General features: G+C 38.3%; 1 protein-coding gene across 1 annotated transcript in view; it reads left to right on the plus strand.

The window, feature by feature from the left end:
* The first annotated feature begins 923 nt into the window (after positions 1-923).
* Positions 924-14,066, plus strand: part of arhgap10 (Rho GTPase activating protein 10) — a 58,830-nt gene continuing 45,687 nt past the window's right edge. The window contains exon 1 of the mRNA XM_010775546.1: positions 924-1,004. Coding sequence (XP_010773848.1) covers positions 924-1,004 — 81 coding nt within the window. The remainder of the gene's footprint in view (positions 1,005-14,066) is intronic.

A 14,066-nucleotide genomic window follows, 5' to 3' on the forward strand; every position in this document is an offset into this window, starting at 1 on the left:
TCCTCTTTGTAATCGTCCCAACTGTTTCAACAAAACAACCTACACGTCTCCAACAAGGCCCTCCCTGTACAGGGCTCCGGGAAACCCCCAAGAGAGAGGCAGGGATTCGCTTAGAGAATTGGGAGGGAAAAAGTCAAAGCCCAGTCAAGAGGAGGGGGGTGCAAGCACTGCAATGAGGTGACAACCGTCCAAATGAACACGCGAATCACATCCTGTTTCCAACGATCCTAGAGAGGGACATCCACGACATGGAAAGGACTGGAGATAGAAACAGACCACTATGGCCCTCAGAGGACTGATAAAGACAAAAGATGGTTGGAATCCAATCTGTTATCAACGGCTGAAGGGTCGTCAGAACAGGCGAAGACATCCACAGATCGTTGAGGATGGACGTGTAGAGGTCGCTGGCCGTCTGGTCTGAGGCCAGACGAGAAGGCTAGGTAGGCCTACGCCTGGCCGCAGCCTGGACCAGCCTGATCTGCTTCGCCCTTGTCACTGAAAATAAAAAAGAAGAGAGAAGTGACGGTGAGCTGCTATAGATGAAACTATATTTTCTTTAATACCTCTGACCATACATTACAAAGGGCAACATGTGCTTTCCACTTGAACTAACTTGGCCCGGCCCCAAAAATCTTTGAAAGCGACTTCTAAATGATACTTGGTTTCCCCTCAGAATTGGCTGGTAGAATATAAACAGCGCCAGTTACTGTGACATTTCGATCACCAATTGGCCCAGAGTCAGCAGTATGAGCCGACTGGGGAGGCAGGGTGGCGAAATGAACAGTCAGCCAAAATTGAACAAATTGACAGTTTTAATCCAAACACTAAATCAGATATGTCACCCATTTCGGATGTTCTTTACATTCTGGATGCGCAAGTAGCAATACTGGATGAGTCAAGAACGAACTTTTTCTCCGCCCACTATGAACAACTTGCCGACCCTCGTTATCCACCCCATCCGAGATTACGATCCACCACTCTCTCCCTCCGACAGCGCTGCCCCTGTGAGAGTAATTCAGCTGGAGTGATGTGCAGTCCAGAGCGTGCGTGCGCCTTAATGTGCTCCCAGCGCTCTCAAATTTAGCCCAAAGTCACCCCACTGGGTGACCTCACACAGGTTCCTCGGTGCAATTCAGCCAGCTAAGCATGAGAGGGGAGGGGGCACAAAGAGTGAGCAGAGGTACGCATTACTAAACAGAACCTGGATGCATGTCTGAGGGACGTGCACAAGTAATCATTACTCTGCAGATTGCATTACAGAAAACTGAGTATAGTGGTAAGAACGGTTAACCATTCAGCCTTACATAAGACATCCTCAAAGATACCACTCTTTATCAGAGTGGCACTGGCGAGGACACAGCAAGCTGCTTGTGATGATGGAGACATTATTGAATGTGTACGTTAATTCCTGTCTAAAAAACATTTATTACATGTAAATGTTATTATCGACACAAATAAATATGCACAATCACAATACGTGACATTCCACCCCGCTATATTAAATCTGTCTATTATGGGGTTTTAAACTGAACCGAGCAATTGCATCAGACTATATTGCGTGCTTTAACTGCAAAAAAAAGCTTTAAACATAAATACAAATACATGCAATCACCACCTTAATAGAAGGTAAGGCTGCATCGACAGCCCAAATAAATCATGTTAAATTGGTGAAAGTGATGCAGCCACATACAAAAATGACAGATACCATTGTTGTTAAGGAGGCTTTTAATTGCACAGGTTTAAATGAGCCCTGGGTTTCTTATTTGGAGAAAATCACGGCAACCTAGGGATTATTTGGCCTCCACAAGCACTACTCAATTGCCTTTCAATTAGGGGAATTGGCTGAAGGATGTAGCACTCACAAGAGGCTCTACAGTAGGTATGTGCCTTAAGGCTTGTTTTCTGCTGTTTTAAAATAAGAAGACTAATGTCTGGATTATACATGCCCGTTTAGATTGTTTAGTTTAATGACCCATGCTGTCAGGTGTTAAGAGAAGTCATGGTATTCAACCCGTTATTACTGCTGAAAAACATCGCCTTGTCTTGTTTTGATCACACTGCTAGTTATTTCGAACGAATGTTTTTTACAGTGTTTCAACAACAGCTAGGGGTGTTGGTAGGGTCTTCCTTCTTACTGAGTACACGACATAGGGCTGCCAGAAAACAGAACAGAGATGGACAGTTTTACAGCAGCAACAGAAGATGACTTAAAGTTGTGTAATAAAAATTAAATTGAGGTAAGATAATGAAAATGTTCGCGTGAAGTTAACTGTACTGTAGTAGCGCTTTAGTTAACACAGGTGTGTTGCTCTGACAATCAGAGTAGTTCTTGAAAGTACGCTTTTTTGTGTAAAATAAATTATAGTGAAAAAAATAATAAATAATGAATTTTAAATTACTTGTATAAGAGGTCATCATATTGGCCTGCATAATAAAAACTTTTACCTGGTAATTGTATTTGTACTGATCGGTCTAATTAACAAGCTCTCTGCAACATATAATGCACATATAGAACATTCAAAATGGGCCCAAAATGGGGTAAGACATTGTCAATTCCCGTTTAAGATAGGAGTAGATGGGCTAGCATTTAAAAGCATGAAATCAATAAGAATATCATGGATTTGTTAAGCAATCACTAGGTCATGCCAACAGTCGTCTATTCGTTATGTTGGGCTAATTAAAAACGTAATGAGAAGAAAAGCTGTTCATCCTGTATAGTGAGACAGGAGCAATTAAAAGTCCCGGGCAAAGCCATGAGGTCGTTACGGAACTGATTTTTAAATAAAGTCAATATGACAAGAATATCTCTCAATGAGTTGTGTGAGAAGAAAAAGTGGGTTTAAATAATGTCTGCAATTACTAACTGTACTACTGAAAGACTCGAGCCAATGAGTCGCGAGCTGTCGCAGGAGAGCGAGCGCCAGAGCGCGTGGGCTTCACTGCTGCCGGCAGAGAACTCAGAAAACTAGGCTCTGCAGCTAAAAACCACACAGGCAACAGCCAGGTCACGATGTTTTATAAACCATAATAATAAAACTGAAAAGTGTCCCCTTTACCTATTCCATTGGTGAGCTGTCGGGAACCAGAGAAATATGAAGGTGAAAACTTGACTTTAAAGCCTGGAACCCTTCCCTGAAGGGGGGTCCGCCCACACAAGCCACTAATGTCAGTATAACCCCGCGACAGCGAAGCGTGGCGTCACATTAAAGCCACAGTTGGTGTCAAAAAAGGCCAAAAAATAAGCTATTTAGCAAAAACATAACTTAGTTACAACCGTGTCCTTCTAAGAGAAAGTCCGAAACAGCGTGGGCGAGAAGCGGTTTGGTGCAGCGAGCCGTAGCCGACAGACAGACACCTCCACCGGGAAAGAGAAGCCAAGTTCGCTCGGTGGTGCGCGGCGGCTCTGGTACTTATTTTCTGTCTGTGTTGTCTCTGTCCGGGTATGCAACGCGACCGAAAGGCCAAACCAAAGATGCTAACATTCCATTCCGTATAACATAGCCCCCGCTCCTGCCACGTCGTTTCGCACCCTCTAGGTCTCGTGTGGCCGCAATAATCCACTGGTGGTCCACAGTTATTTCCCCGTTTCAAGCCATGGGGACGGCGTGCTCGCTGCTCTCTGCTCTTCTCTGGCGATTGACTCGACAAGGCGACCGTACAGCTTTCACGCAGACGTGCGCGGTCAACAGCCACCATTAACCAGTGTGGATACAGGAAAGAGAGGGTTCTTCCAAGTAAAACGACGCCATTCTATTACACCTGCAGTGGAGAAGTACTCAGATGGTTGTACACAGTAAAAACAAGTTGTAAAAGTAGAAGTACCAGAGTGTAGGAATACTCTGTTTCAAGTAAAAGTCCTGCCATTTAAAATGTTTACTCACAGTAAACAGTACAAATAGTATTGAGCATCTCCAATATTACTTAAAGTACCAAAGTCAAAAGTAGTCATTTTAATTTTGATCTCTTAAAGTGTTGATCAAAGCTGGTAAAGGTGCAGCTAGTTTGATGACTTTGTATACTGCAGGGTAGCTTGTGAAGTTGACTCCAGGTGGAACTAAAGCTGATTGTAACACTTGAGTTATATTTCACATCATTAACCAATCTGGTAAAGTAACTAAATGTAACAAATAAATGTAGTGGAAAAAGGTACACCGATTGACCTCCTGCACTTGTAGTGCGTAGAACGTACAAGTAGCTAGCATCAAATTGAATGTTCGTAACTACAATATCTACAACCTGTACTTTAGTACAGTACTTGAGTAATGTACTCGAGTAAAGTTTACCACCATTCGACCAAAACAAAGCTGTGTGCAGTGGTGGAAGAAGTACTTCAGAATCCTTTACGTAAGTAAAATAGAATCACGCTTGTAAATCTCACAGCTAACAGTTGCTTCAACAAGTGCTTGTTTTTCATACGTAAACGCACGTTTCGAATTCAACTCATCAGGTAGTTCACATTAATTTAAAATATTTATTCTGTCTGGTACTCTTTTATATAATTCACTATGTTATTATATGTTGGTTTATTTAGTGCGTTTCAGAACTGTTCTATCACTTCGAATAATTCACTCTGTACAATCCTGTACAAGTAAAAAAGACTGTCCAGCCATAAATGTAGGTGGCAGTAAATGTACAATATTGCTTCAAACTGACAGTGGAGAGAAGTCTAAAGTATATGGAAATCCTCAGGTAAAGTACAAGTACTTGAGTAAATGTACTTTGTTATATTCCAACACTGAATGCCTGTGATGTGGAAGGACCAAAGCTTGTGAATTTCACCAAGGGATCAAGGCAAGTTCATTTATAGAGCACCTTTCAACACAAGGCAATTCAAAGTGCTTTACAAAAACGAAAAACATTAAGAGCAGAAATAGTGCAATAGAAACACATTGCATTATCATCTCACTTTCAACTGCTCTGCACTTGTTATTGATGAAACTGATTTGCTCGACTGTCTCTCAAATTGTAATGATTGTATGCATTACTTGAATTTTGCTGCACGTGGTTTGTCTTGTGTGTCATGTTTTGGTTTTTATCTTCTTGTTTATGTATGTCTGTAAGTTGTTGCTATTGTCGGGACCCCCTTGAAAACGAGATGGTGCATCTCAAGGGGTTTATCCCAATAAATAAAATGTCCATTTATTATTAAATGGCATTTAAAAAAGGTCATTAAAAAGCAAAGAGAATACAATAAAGCATACTGTAAATCAAGCTGGTGTAGAATTACTAATAATCAAAAAAGTGATTTATCCCTAATAGTATCATTGATTTATTTAATACGTTGTGCATTATTAATCTCAATCTGAAAAATGAAAATGGTTAAAAGTTATGTAAGGACTAAGAAAAAAAAAGTTTCTCTAAATTGTAATGGATCAGAAGTAAAGTAATATAACACGAACATTACAGTGTAAGTAGCTTAAAGTTGTTCTACAATACATAACATGTACCTGTTTCCCACTGGAAATGACCAAAATATGGAGTCACAAAATCCCGCCCAAATGTTTTCAATCTACTGTACAGTGCTATTGTTGAATATAATCCCTATTTTTTTAGGCTACGTGTTTGAGTACATCCTGCAGCTCTCACGCTATTGACTCACACCACACCTCTGATCTGTCCTGTGTTATTATTTCATAGAGGAAACAGAGGCAGCCGTCTGATCTGTGTGTGATCTGACAGATCCAGCTGTGCTCCTGCTGTGTCCAACAAACAACTGGGGAAGGAGGGGAAAATGCTTTCACCTTTTTCTGGTTTGCTACAACAGTTATATAGTTATACAGTTATTTATAGTCTTGTATGTGGATATATATTCGGAAAAAAAAAACTGTGTGGTCATTTATATTTTATTTCTTTTTTGTAATTGGTGGATCCATATTTGAGATCTGAGTTAAAGTCAGGATTCAGTCAAAATTCAGAATTCTGAGATAAAAAAAAAAGTAATGTAACCCTGACCTAACTCTTCCATATTCTATAATTTGTCTTTATTTTGAAAAAGATTCATCTTCTTGGCTAGAAAAAGGAGAGAATGGAAACATTTCTACAATGAATAACTACAATTAATTGCTGAACCAAGAACTGCACTGTAAATATTATTATTAATATTGGGTATTTTAAGGCAGGGCAGGCAAGGCAAGTTAATTTATATAGCACCTTTCCACACAAGGTAATTCAAAGTGCTTTACAATGAAAAACATTAAGAAAAGGGCATTTAAAAAGTCATTGTAAAAAAAGATAATAAAATAAACATTTAAAAAAAAAATATGGATACAGTTGTATTACATTTTCACTTACTGCAGTTCAAAACTGATGTCCATAACACTGATTAAAAGTAACTTAATACATTATTTACTGAATTTGCATATTATCAGCTGAACTGTGTTCTGAAGGCAGTAAGGGCTGCAACACGTTCACCAATAAGACTTTATTTTAGTTGACAGGGCAAACCGGAAGTACTATTGTTTATTCTGGTGATCTTGAGATCATTTTGCCCATAGGAGAAAACACCTCTCAGTATCCTGATCTAAAAGCTGCAGCGTGAAGCAACACATTCAGGATTTTATTTAATGTTTATATTATATATTTAATGGCACGGCACGCTTAAACCGCGCTCCGCGCTATAGTGGAAATGCGCCAAGGCCCTCAAGATGAACACACAGGGATTATTTGATCGAAATACAAATATTTAAAAAAGAAGAAACCTTTCAGAGTCCTAACCACATCCTCAATGCATTCAACTGTTTCAAGTCTCCAATTTTAAATTTAAATGGTTTTTAATTTGAGCAAAGTAAATATGAGTCCCACATTCACTTGTTATATAAATGTGATGTTTTTTATTAAATTGTAATCATATTTATATTGGCAGATGGCCCACGTAAATTCACTCAGCTGAATGTTTTAAGTCTTACAACACTTTGCATCTTTACTTATTAAAAAAAATGTTTCATACTTCAGTTCATGCAAATGTTCTTGTGTAAAAGTAACAAAAATGCCATTCATAGTTCTGCTGGTCAATGGGCTATACAGTTTATTAACTTATATACTCCCATTGCCATATCTTATCAAATTAAGCTGTTATCTACAGTAACTTCCACAGTTGATAGTGGGATAATCTGCTCAGTATTGCTGCTATGCAATCAGCAAACACTCCTGGAATGATAAAGAGCTGCTATAGATGTTTCAGACGTGTGACACTCCGTGTTTGTGGAGCAGCAGGCGCACACACAAACTGGGTCATGGACTTGTTGTTTAGGAGCTTCACATGACGAGCAGGAGTTTAATATTAGCTCATTTATTTCTGCACACAGCATTACATTCGAATTGAGTCTTAATTCCTGACCTGAAAGGCAGAGTGGAACATGCGGTTCTGCACATGTTTATCTGCACTTTGCTTCAGGCGGTGAAACCAGAGGTTGCCACAGACTGACACGCTTTAGGAAAGTATTTCTGATGCTGTTTGTTTTCAATTATTTTACTGTTTTGTTTTAAGTCCATTGTTTGTTTATTTAATGTATCTGGAATTGTTGCTTTCTTGGCTAAGACTAGCTTGTATAAGAGATTCAAGCAATATATAATATTTTGCGATGTCTTATATCCTCTTATGGGGGATGTTTTCTAAATAATTATACATTTTATTTAAGTTTGACTTTGGTTGTGATTATTTTACAAGCCACACAGGCATAACTAAACTCAAAACTCCTGGCTCGACAGGTAGCATTTGAACACAAACAATTAAATAAAGACAACTACAGCTCTGTTTCACCTGCACTTTTAATGTACATTTGAATATTTTTCTATTGTGTCTTTCATATTTTACTTCCAGCACCACTCCCCCACCATGGACAAGAAGCATCAAGTCATATAACAGTCATTGGTTGGTCAACAATTGCAACAGCATCCTGGAAATCAGCATGAATGTGTTTGGAGAAAACCTTTTCACAACCTTTCCTCTTCCTTCAGTCGGCTGAAAAACTGCACCTGACTAAAAATGACTTAGTCAGAAAGAAGGATTTATTCTCCTCTCTCTCTCTAGCTTAGAGAGTGTGTGTGTGTGTGTGTGTGTGTGTGTGTGTGTGTGTGTGTGTGTGTGTGTGTGTGTGTGTACGTCGGTGGATACATGTTTGAGAACTGACAGATTGTCTCTTAGTGTGACCTTCAGTGACCCCGTTCATTGAATGTGTCTTTTCTAACAAGTTACATCAGGTTGGAGAACTTGTTAAAGATCAGCTCAGGCGTTTCTATTTGTATGTGTGTGTATCTGACTTTTTTTTTTTCAAATGATAAGAATGTTATCTACCTGGAAAATCCCTCCAAGAAAAACATTCTTATTTGCTTCCTGTCTTTATCATCTCAGCCTGTCATGAGTTCTTTAACGGATATCGGATTTAGTTCAGTCCATTCATTTGTTGTTCATTCACTTCTGAAACTAAAATAATTACATATTTTGCAGAACAAGGAGTCACAGTGATACATCAAACACACAATGCCATTGTCTTTGAAGCTGGTGAGGAATCGGATGCTGGCTGTGAAGTGGGAGAGAATCAACTATTGTTTTCAGCATTTAGAAAAACAACAGCATTCAAACCACCTGATGCTGCAGGATAACACCGACTGCTTGTTTAGAGAATAATATTTGTCTTAATTCATGTCATTCTAACTCTACATCACACACATTAATTGAAACCCCCTTACACTAAAGCGCTGCGACTAAATTCAGCATGGGCAGCAGCTGGTTAAGTGCCTTGATCAAGGGCACTTCAGCAGAATGTACTGAGGAGGGGAAGTATTTCTTCTTCTGTGCCGTGACATGCCAGAAAATCAGCGTGTGTTAAATGTATGCAAATGTTTGGGTGAGTCAGAGAACGTGTTTTAAGAGAACTCATGTTGCAACAGAGAACCTGTCACTTCCCTTCTCTGTGACACTGAACCCCCCACCCGCTGCAATTTCGAGTAAGTGTGTTAATCTTAATTGAAGTCCTGAATACATTCTCAAGTGCATTGTATGATATGTGATATTCATGCTGACATTTATATGGAATATTTTATAATTAACTCCAGTAGGATACAAGTAGTGTGGCATGCAGGCCATTAGCCATCTGTCTAACATGGTTATTTTCAGTGGTAGTGATACACAATTCTGCCACTGTACAGCCATTTCTTTCCATACAGTATATATGCTGTATCTATGAGCTCCATCATACTGGCCTGCTTTGTTTTTTTATGACATTATTTATCTAGTTTCTTATATTTCTGATAATGATTATTATTATTATTATTATTATTATAATGATTATTATTATAACAACAATCCTAATGTTTTTTTCTAATATTTTTTATGATTATTAATAATAAGCATAATAATCTGAATAATCTTAGTATTTTTCAATAAATATATGTGTTTTTTCTACATAAAACATAATGTGAAAGTAAAATGTACATACAGTATAGGTCAAATCCTTATGCCTTTGTTCCAACATCGCACAAATACCTTCATAGTAATAATATATGGTTGGCACTATCTAGAGATGCCTTTGTTATTCAAAAAAGTTAAAAAATTGTAATATATTTAAAGCAACCTTATATTTCAAATAAAAATGTCAATAAGTATTGTGGCAGTGTTCAGTGGGGATCAAGGCCAAATCTTTCAGCAGTACTTCCTCCCACCAGATAGTGTCACTAAAGAGTCCACATTAAGATGTTCTCATAAACTTTCATTCTCTAACTTCTTATTTTCCTCATGTGCCTTGTGGTTCCACATGTCTCCCTAGGCCTGCAAAAAAAGTTTGTCCACTACAAATGTATCTACACATGTTCTCACTCTCCACGGTAACAGTTTAAATTGGAGGCAATTAAGTCAAAATTAGGCCCCTCTCCCTGAAGGCTGAGGAGTAGGTTAAATATGAAATTAACTGTAATTATATGAGAAGGGAATTCCGGAGAGGAGAGGAGGAGATAGGAGAGGAGACAGAGGAGAGGAGAAAAGAGGAGACAGAGGAGAGGAGAGGAGACAGAGGAGAGGAAACAGAGTAGAGGAGAAGAGAGGAGGGGAGAGGAGAGGAGACCGAGGAGAGGAGACAGAGGAGAGGAGAGGAGAGGAGGGGAGGGGAGAGGAGAGGAGACAGAGGAGAAGAGAGGAGAAGGAAATCTGATTAAACTTGAGGACTAATTAAAGAAAGGAAAAACCCAAAAAGTGAATAACATACTTTGATGTATTCCCATTATAAACCGCTTTGTTTGGCCACGTTTCAAACTTGTTTTAATGAAAGTTTAATAAAATGGCTTGCTTAGGGGGAAGAAAGATAACCACAATAATTCAGTTTATGGTTACCTCTTGGAAATCCCTAATGGATGGGGTGAGGTATAAATCGTAAGTATATAAAATCATGATAAAGCTATTTTTATGAACTTTATGGTTCATGCATTTGTTACAAAGCGCTCTCCTTTGCCCTGAGGAAAATATCTGCGGGAACCCGGCATGATAAGAATGTGTGTGCCTGTCTGCACCAGTGTGTGTGCATGCGTGTGTGCATGCGGATACACTTTATTTTGCACACACAGAAAGGCACATTGTCCAAACCATGATTGTAATATACGGTATGGCCTTGAAATGTAGTTATTAGGGTAATAAAATATAGGCTACACTTTTCCCTCAGCAGCTGTTTCCTCTAATACACGTTTAGTTACATCTACTTCAAATAAATCGCATAGTGTGAAATCTGTAAATGGAAGATAAATGTGCAGGTGGTTGAACACCAGACATGCAAACCTCACAGACGAAATGAAAGTGCAGAGAGGCATTCAACAGTTGGATTATATTAGCCAATAATGTAAAGTTTTCGAGGAACAAATAGTACCCACAATTTGCTGATTCTCTGCACCACTTTTATCAAATCAAATTTCCTGTTTCCAACGAAAATAAATTGTGTTTTCCTGGGAAGAAGTCTTATTAAATCCACAGTAAGACATTCAGGCCTGTGTGTGTGTCTGTGTATTCGTGTGTGAGTGTGTCCTTTAAGAGTGTGTGTTAAATAATTGAAAAAATATTGCTGCTCAAATTTAAGTAATTTTTAGTGTAATAAAGGCACTTTCAAATGCAATGCCTCGCTGCCTGAGTGTTACGTCAACCATTTTTCTTATAATCAAAGCCGTCCTGCTGTGACTAAATCATTCGAACGTCTTTTAAAGCACCTTCAGAAACATCCAATGACCAAAAATAGCTTAATAGTCCAGGGCAAAGACACTTTTAAGAATCAATCTGTTACCTGTTTTCTCAAATATTGTGTTGGGGCCTATAAGAAGGTTGTTCAGTGATGATAATAATGCTAAAAATGTCTGAATTTACACAGAATTCTCTCAGTTGAGCAAATGAAAAGTGATCCTTATTTTACTGAACAACATTGCTTACCACTAGAACACACACACACACACACACACACACACACACACACACACACACACACACACACACACACACACACACACACACACACACACACACCAGTGAGCAGGTGGGCTACATGAAAGCACATGTGCACCTGCAGGTCTGTTGCACCGTCATNGGCTCATCATAACCCCATGTCAGGTCACCTAGGCTAGGGTACGACAAATCACTACACCGGATAATGGCCCGATTTGATTGGCCGGGCATTCGCGCAGATGTGAAGCGGTGGATTCATAACGGTGTAATCCATCTCTCTGAAACATTCACTCGTATTTCACACTTCCCATAAAACAATCCGTGCTATATATAGAAATATTTATTAATAACATCTGAATAGACAATGTACACATTCGTCCTTCAGTTTGTAATATATCTTGTGTTAACAATTTGATGAGTATCTCACAACAGAAGATAGATTTTAAAAATGATTTACAGAAAAATTATACATGCACTGCACCTACGAACACAGAATAAATTGTCATTGTTATTTGTGACAGTGTCCAATACGTACATAAACAATACTGGCATTAAACTGAACTTTCAAAAAACAAACACTGGCTTATTAAAACAACTACAGGGTGTTGTCTAAATGAATTAGGTCCAATACCATTCGGTTAGGGCTGTTGGAAGTATTTTTTTCAGAATGGAAAACAACACAATCAATTATTTAAATGAAAATTAAATACTTGACAGGATTCTAAATAATCATCGGAATTTTTTTGGATGGGGTTTAAACTTGTACAAAGCTTTCGTCAAAATAGGTATTTTCCTCACGTGTTTTATAATGTTAGCCATAAAACAAACAAGTAACTGAAGAGAGTCGATGGGCACAATTTGCAATCAATCAGGGAATTTTCCCTTTTTCTTTAACTTGGTATTAGTTCCTTAGATTTGTCCATCATATCTATCAGTTAAGTAGTCACCAGAGTAATTCCCAATATCTAAAGTAGTCATGTGGGCTGAAATAACAAACAGACTATCAGAGAAGCTAACACTTTAAACCTCTAAATCTAAGGTAACATGTTAACCGGGAAGCTAGTCTGTAAACTGTTTATAATTGACAGTTTAGGTTTAGGGTTGAACTTTTCTCTTAATACCCTATCAACCCACTATATACTACCCAGTGAGCAACAAACAGCTGACAAAGCTAGTGACTATCTAATGAGCATAGTGAGCCACTTTGAGACAGACATTATGCTTAAAAGTTGGTGGAGACCCAAAACAGAGCTCAAATAAAATCTTCCCCTTACCATTGGAAATAACATATATTGTATTATCATAATATATAATAAGTCCAAAATTACAATTATACAGGTTTGGAAGTAACAAATGCATACATCTACATTGTAACCCTAGAAAAGTAATGTTGTTAATTACAATTAGTTGAGGCTCACGGATGTTTTATTCTGAGGTTGGTTATTTAAGAAAAGTTGTTGGGTTAGGGTTAGGTTTAGGTTTGTTTAATTGTCTGAGTTGGGTCATCCAGGAGGCTTTACAGTGAAAATGGTTGTTAATTATTTATGAACCGATGTATGCTCAGGCTGCCAGCGTCTGTCTTTAGGGAAATCATTTATTGTACGATGGACATGAGGGCTTGGTGGCGTTTGATAGTGTGATGTTTTTCTGCTTGAGTCTAAAAGCATTTAAATTGTCTTTGTTTTGTTGGTTTTTTTCCACAGTAATATCCTCTTGCATTATCATGCAGCGAGAATCATGAGCACTTCCAGAACATGCCCCTATTACTGCCACCACCAAAACCTTGTCCTTTATTTTGACCACACCCTGTTAACAAACAAGGACAATTTAACATGCAGTTAATAACAAATGTTATGTTCCCTCTGTAAGCTAAATTTCCCGTTCTTGGTGAAAATCCTCTTCAATTTATCTTTGCAGGAAGTGTTCTGTGAGAAAATCGCCCATAGAGGTAAAACTAAGGCTTACACTAAGAATCTTCATTGTTCATTTCTTGAGTTTAGGCAATGCATGAGAAGTTTGAATGTTGGCTAAACTATTGTTCACAAGAGCTGAAAATGTGTCGATCTTAACAGAAAGTGCACTCTTAGTCATTTCTAATTATGTCTAACTCTTACTGCATCTATGATCACACAAAGCACAAGTTAAATCTCACACATTGGCATATAAATTAAAGATTTTGGTCCATTTACTGCAGTTTATTCAAAAATAATAATAAAGCTGGATCTGTTAAATAATCTCAACATGTTTAAATTGTGAGTCACAACTTAAAGTAACAAATGAAAGTACTGTAGTAGTACAGTTGGAATGTAGTTAAGTGAGTTTTGGTTGTGAAGATACAAAAGGAAGTAAGTAGCGGGGTTAGCTTTCGCAGCAGTCCAAGCACACTTTAGCCTTGTTTAATCTATTGACACAGCAGTGTGAGTAGAACTGACGTCTCTACTGTAGATGTTAGTTAGTCAAACATTGTACAGTATGTTTCCACATTTCAATTGGACTATCTTCAAGTACATCCCTACAGTTCTACCAACGTGAGGCCCTGTGTGTGTGTGTGTGTGTGTGTGTGTGTGTGTGTGTGTGTGTGTGTGTGTGTGTGTGTGTGTGTGTGTGTGTGTGTGTGTTAGTGTACGTACTACTATAGTAGTAGTACGTACGT

This window comes from Notothenia coriiceps, unplaced genomic scaffold, assembly GCF_000735185.1.
Source record: "Notothenia coriiceps isolate Sejong01 unplaced genomic scaffold, NC01 NC01_scaffold00015798, whole genome shotgun sequence".
Classification (NCBI taxonomy): Eukaryota; Metazoa; Chordata; class Actinopteri; order Perciformes; family Nototheniidae; genus Notothenia; species Notothenia coriiceps.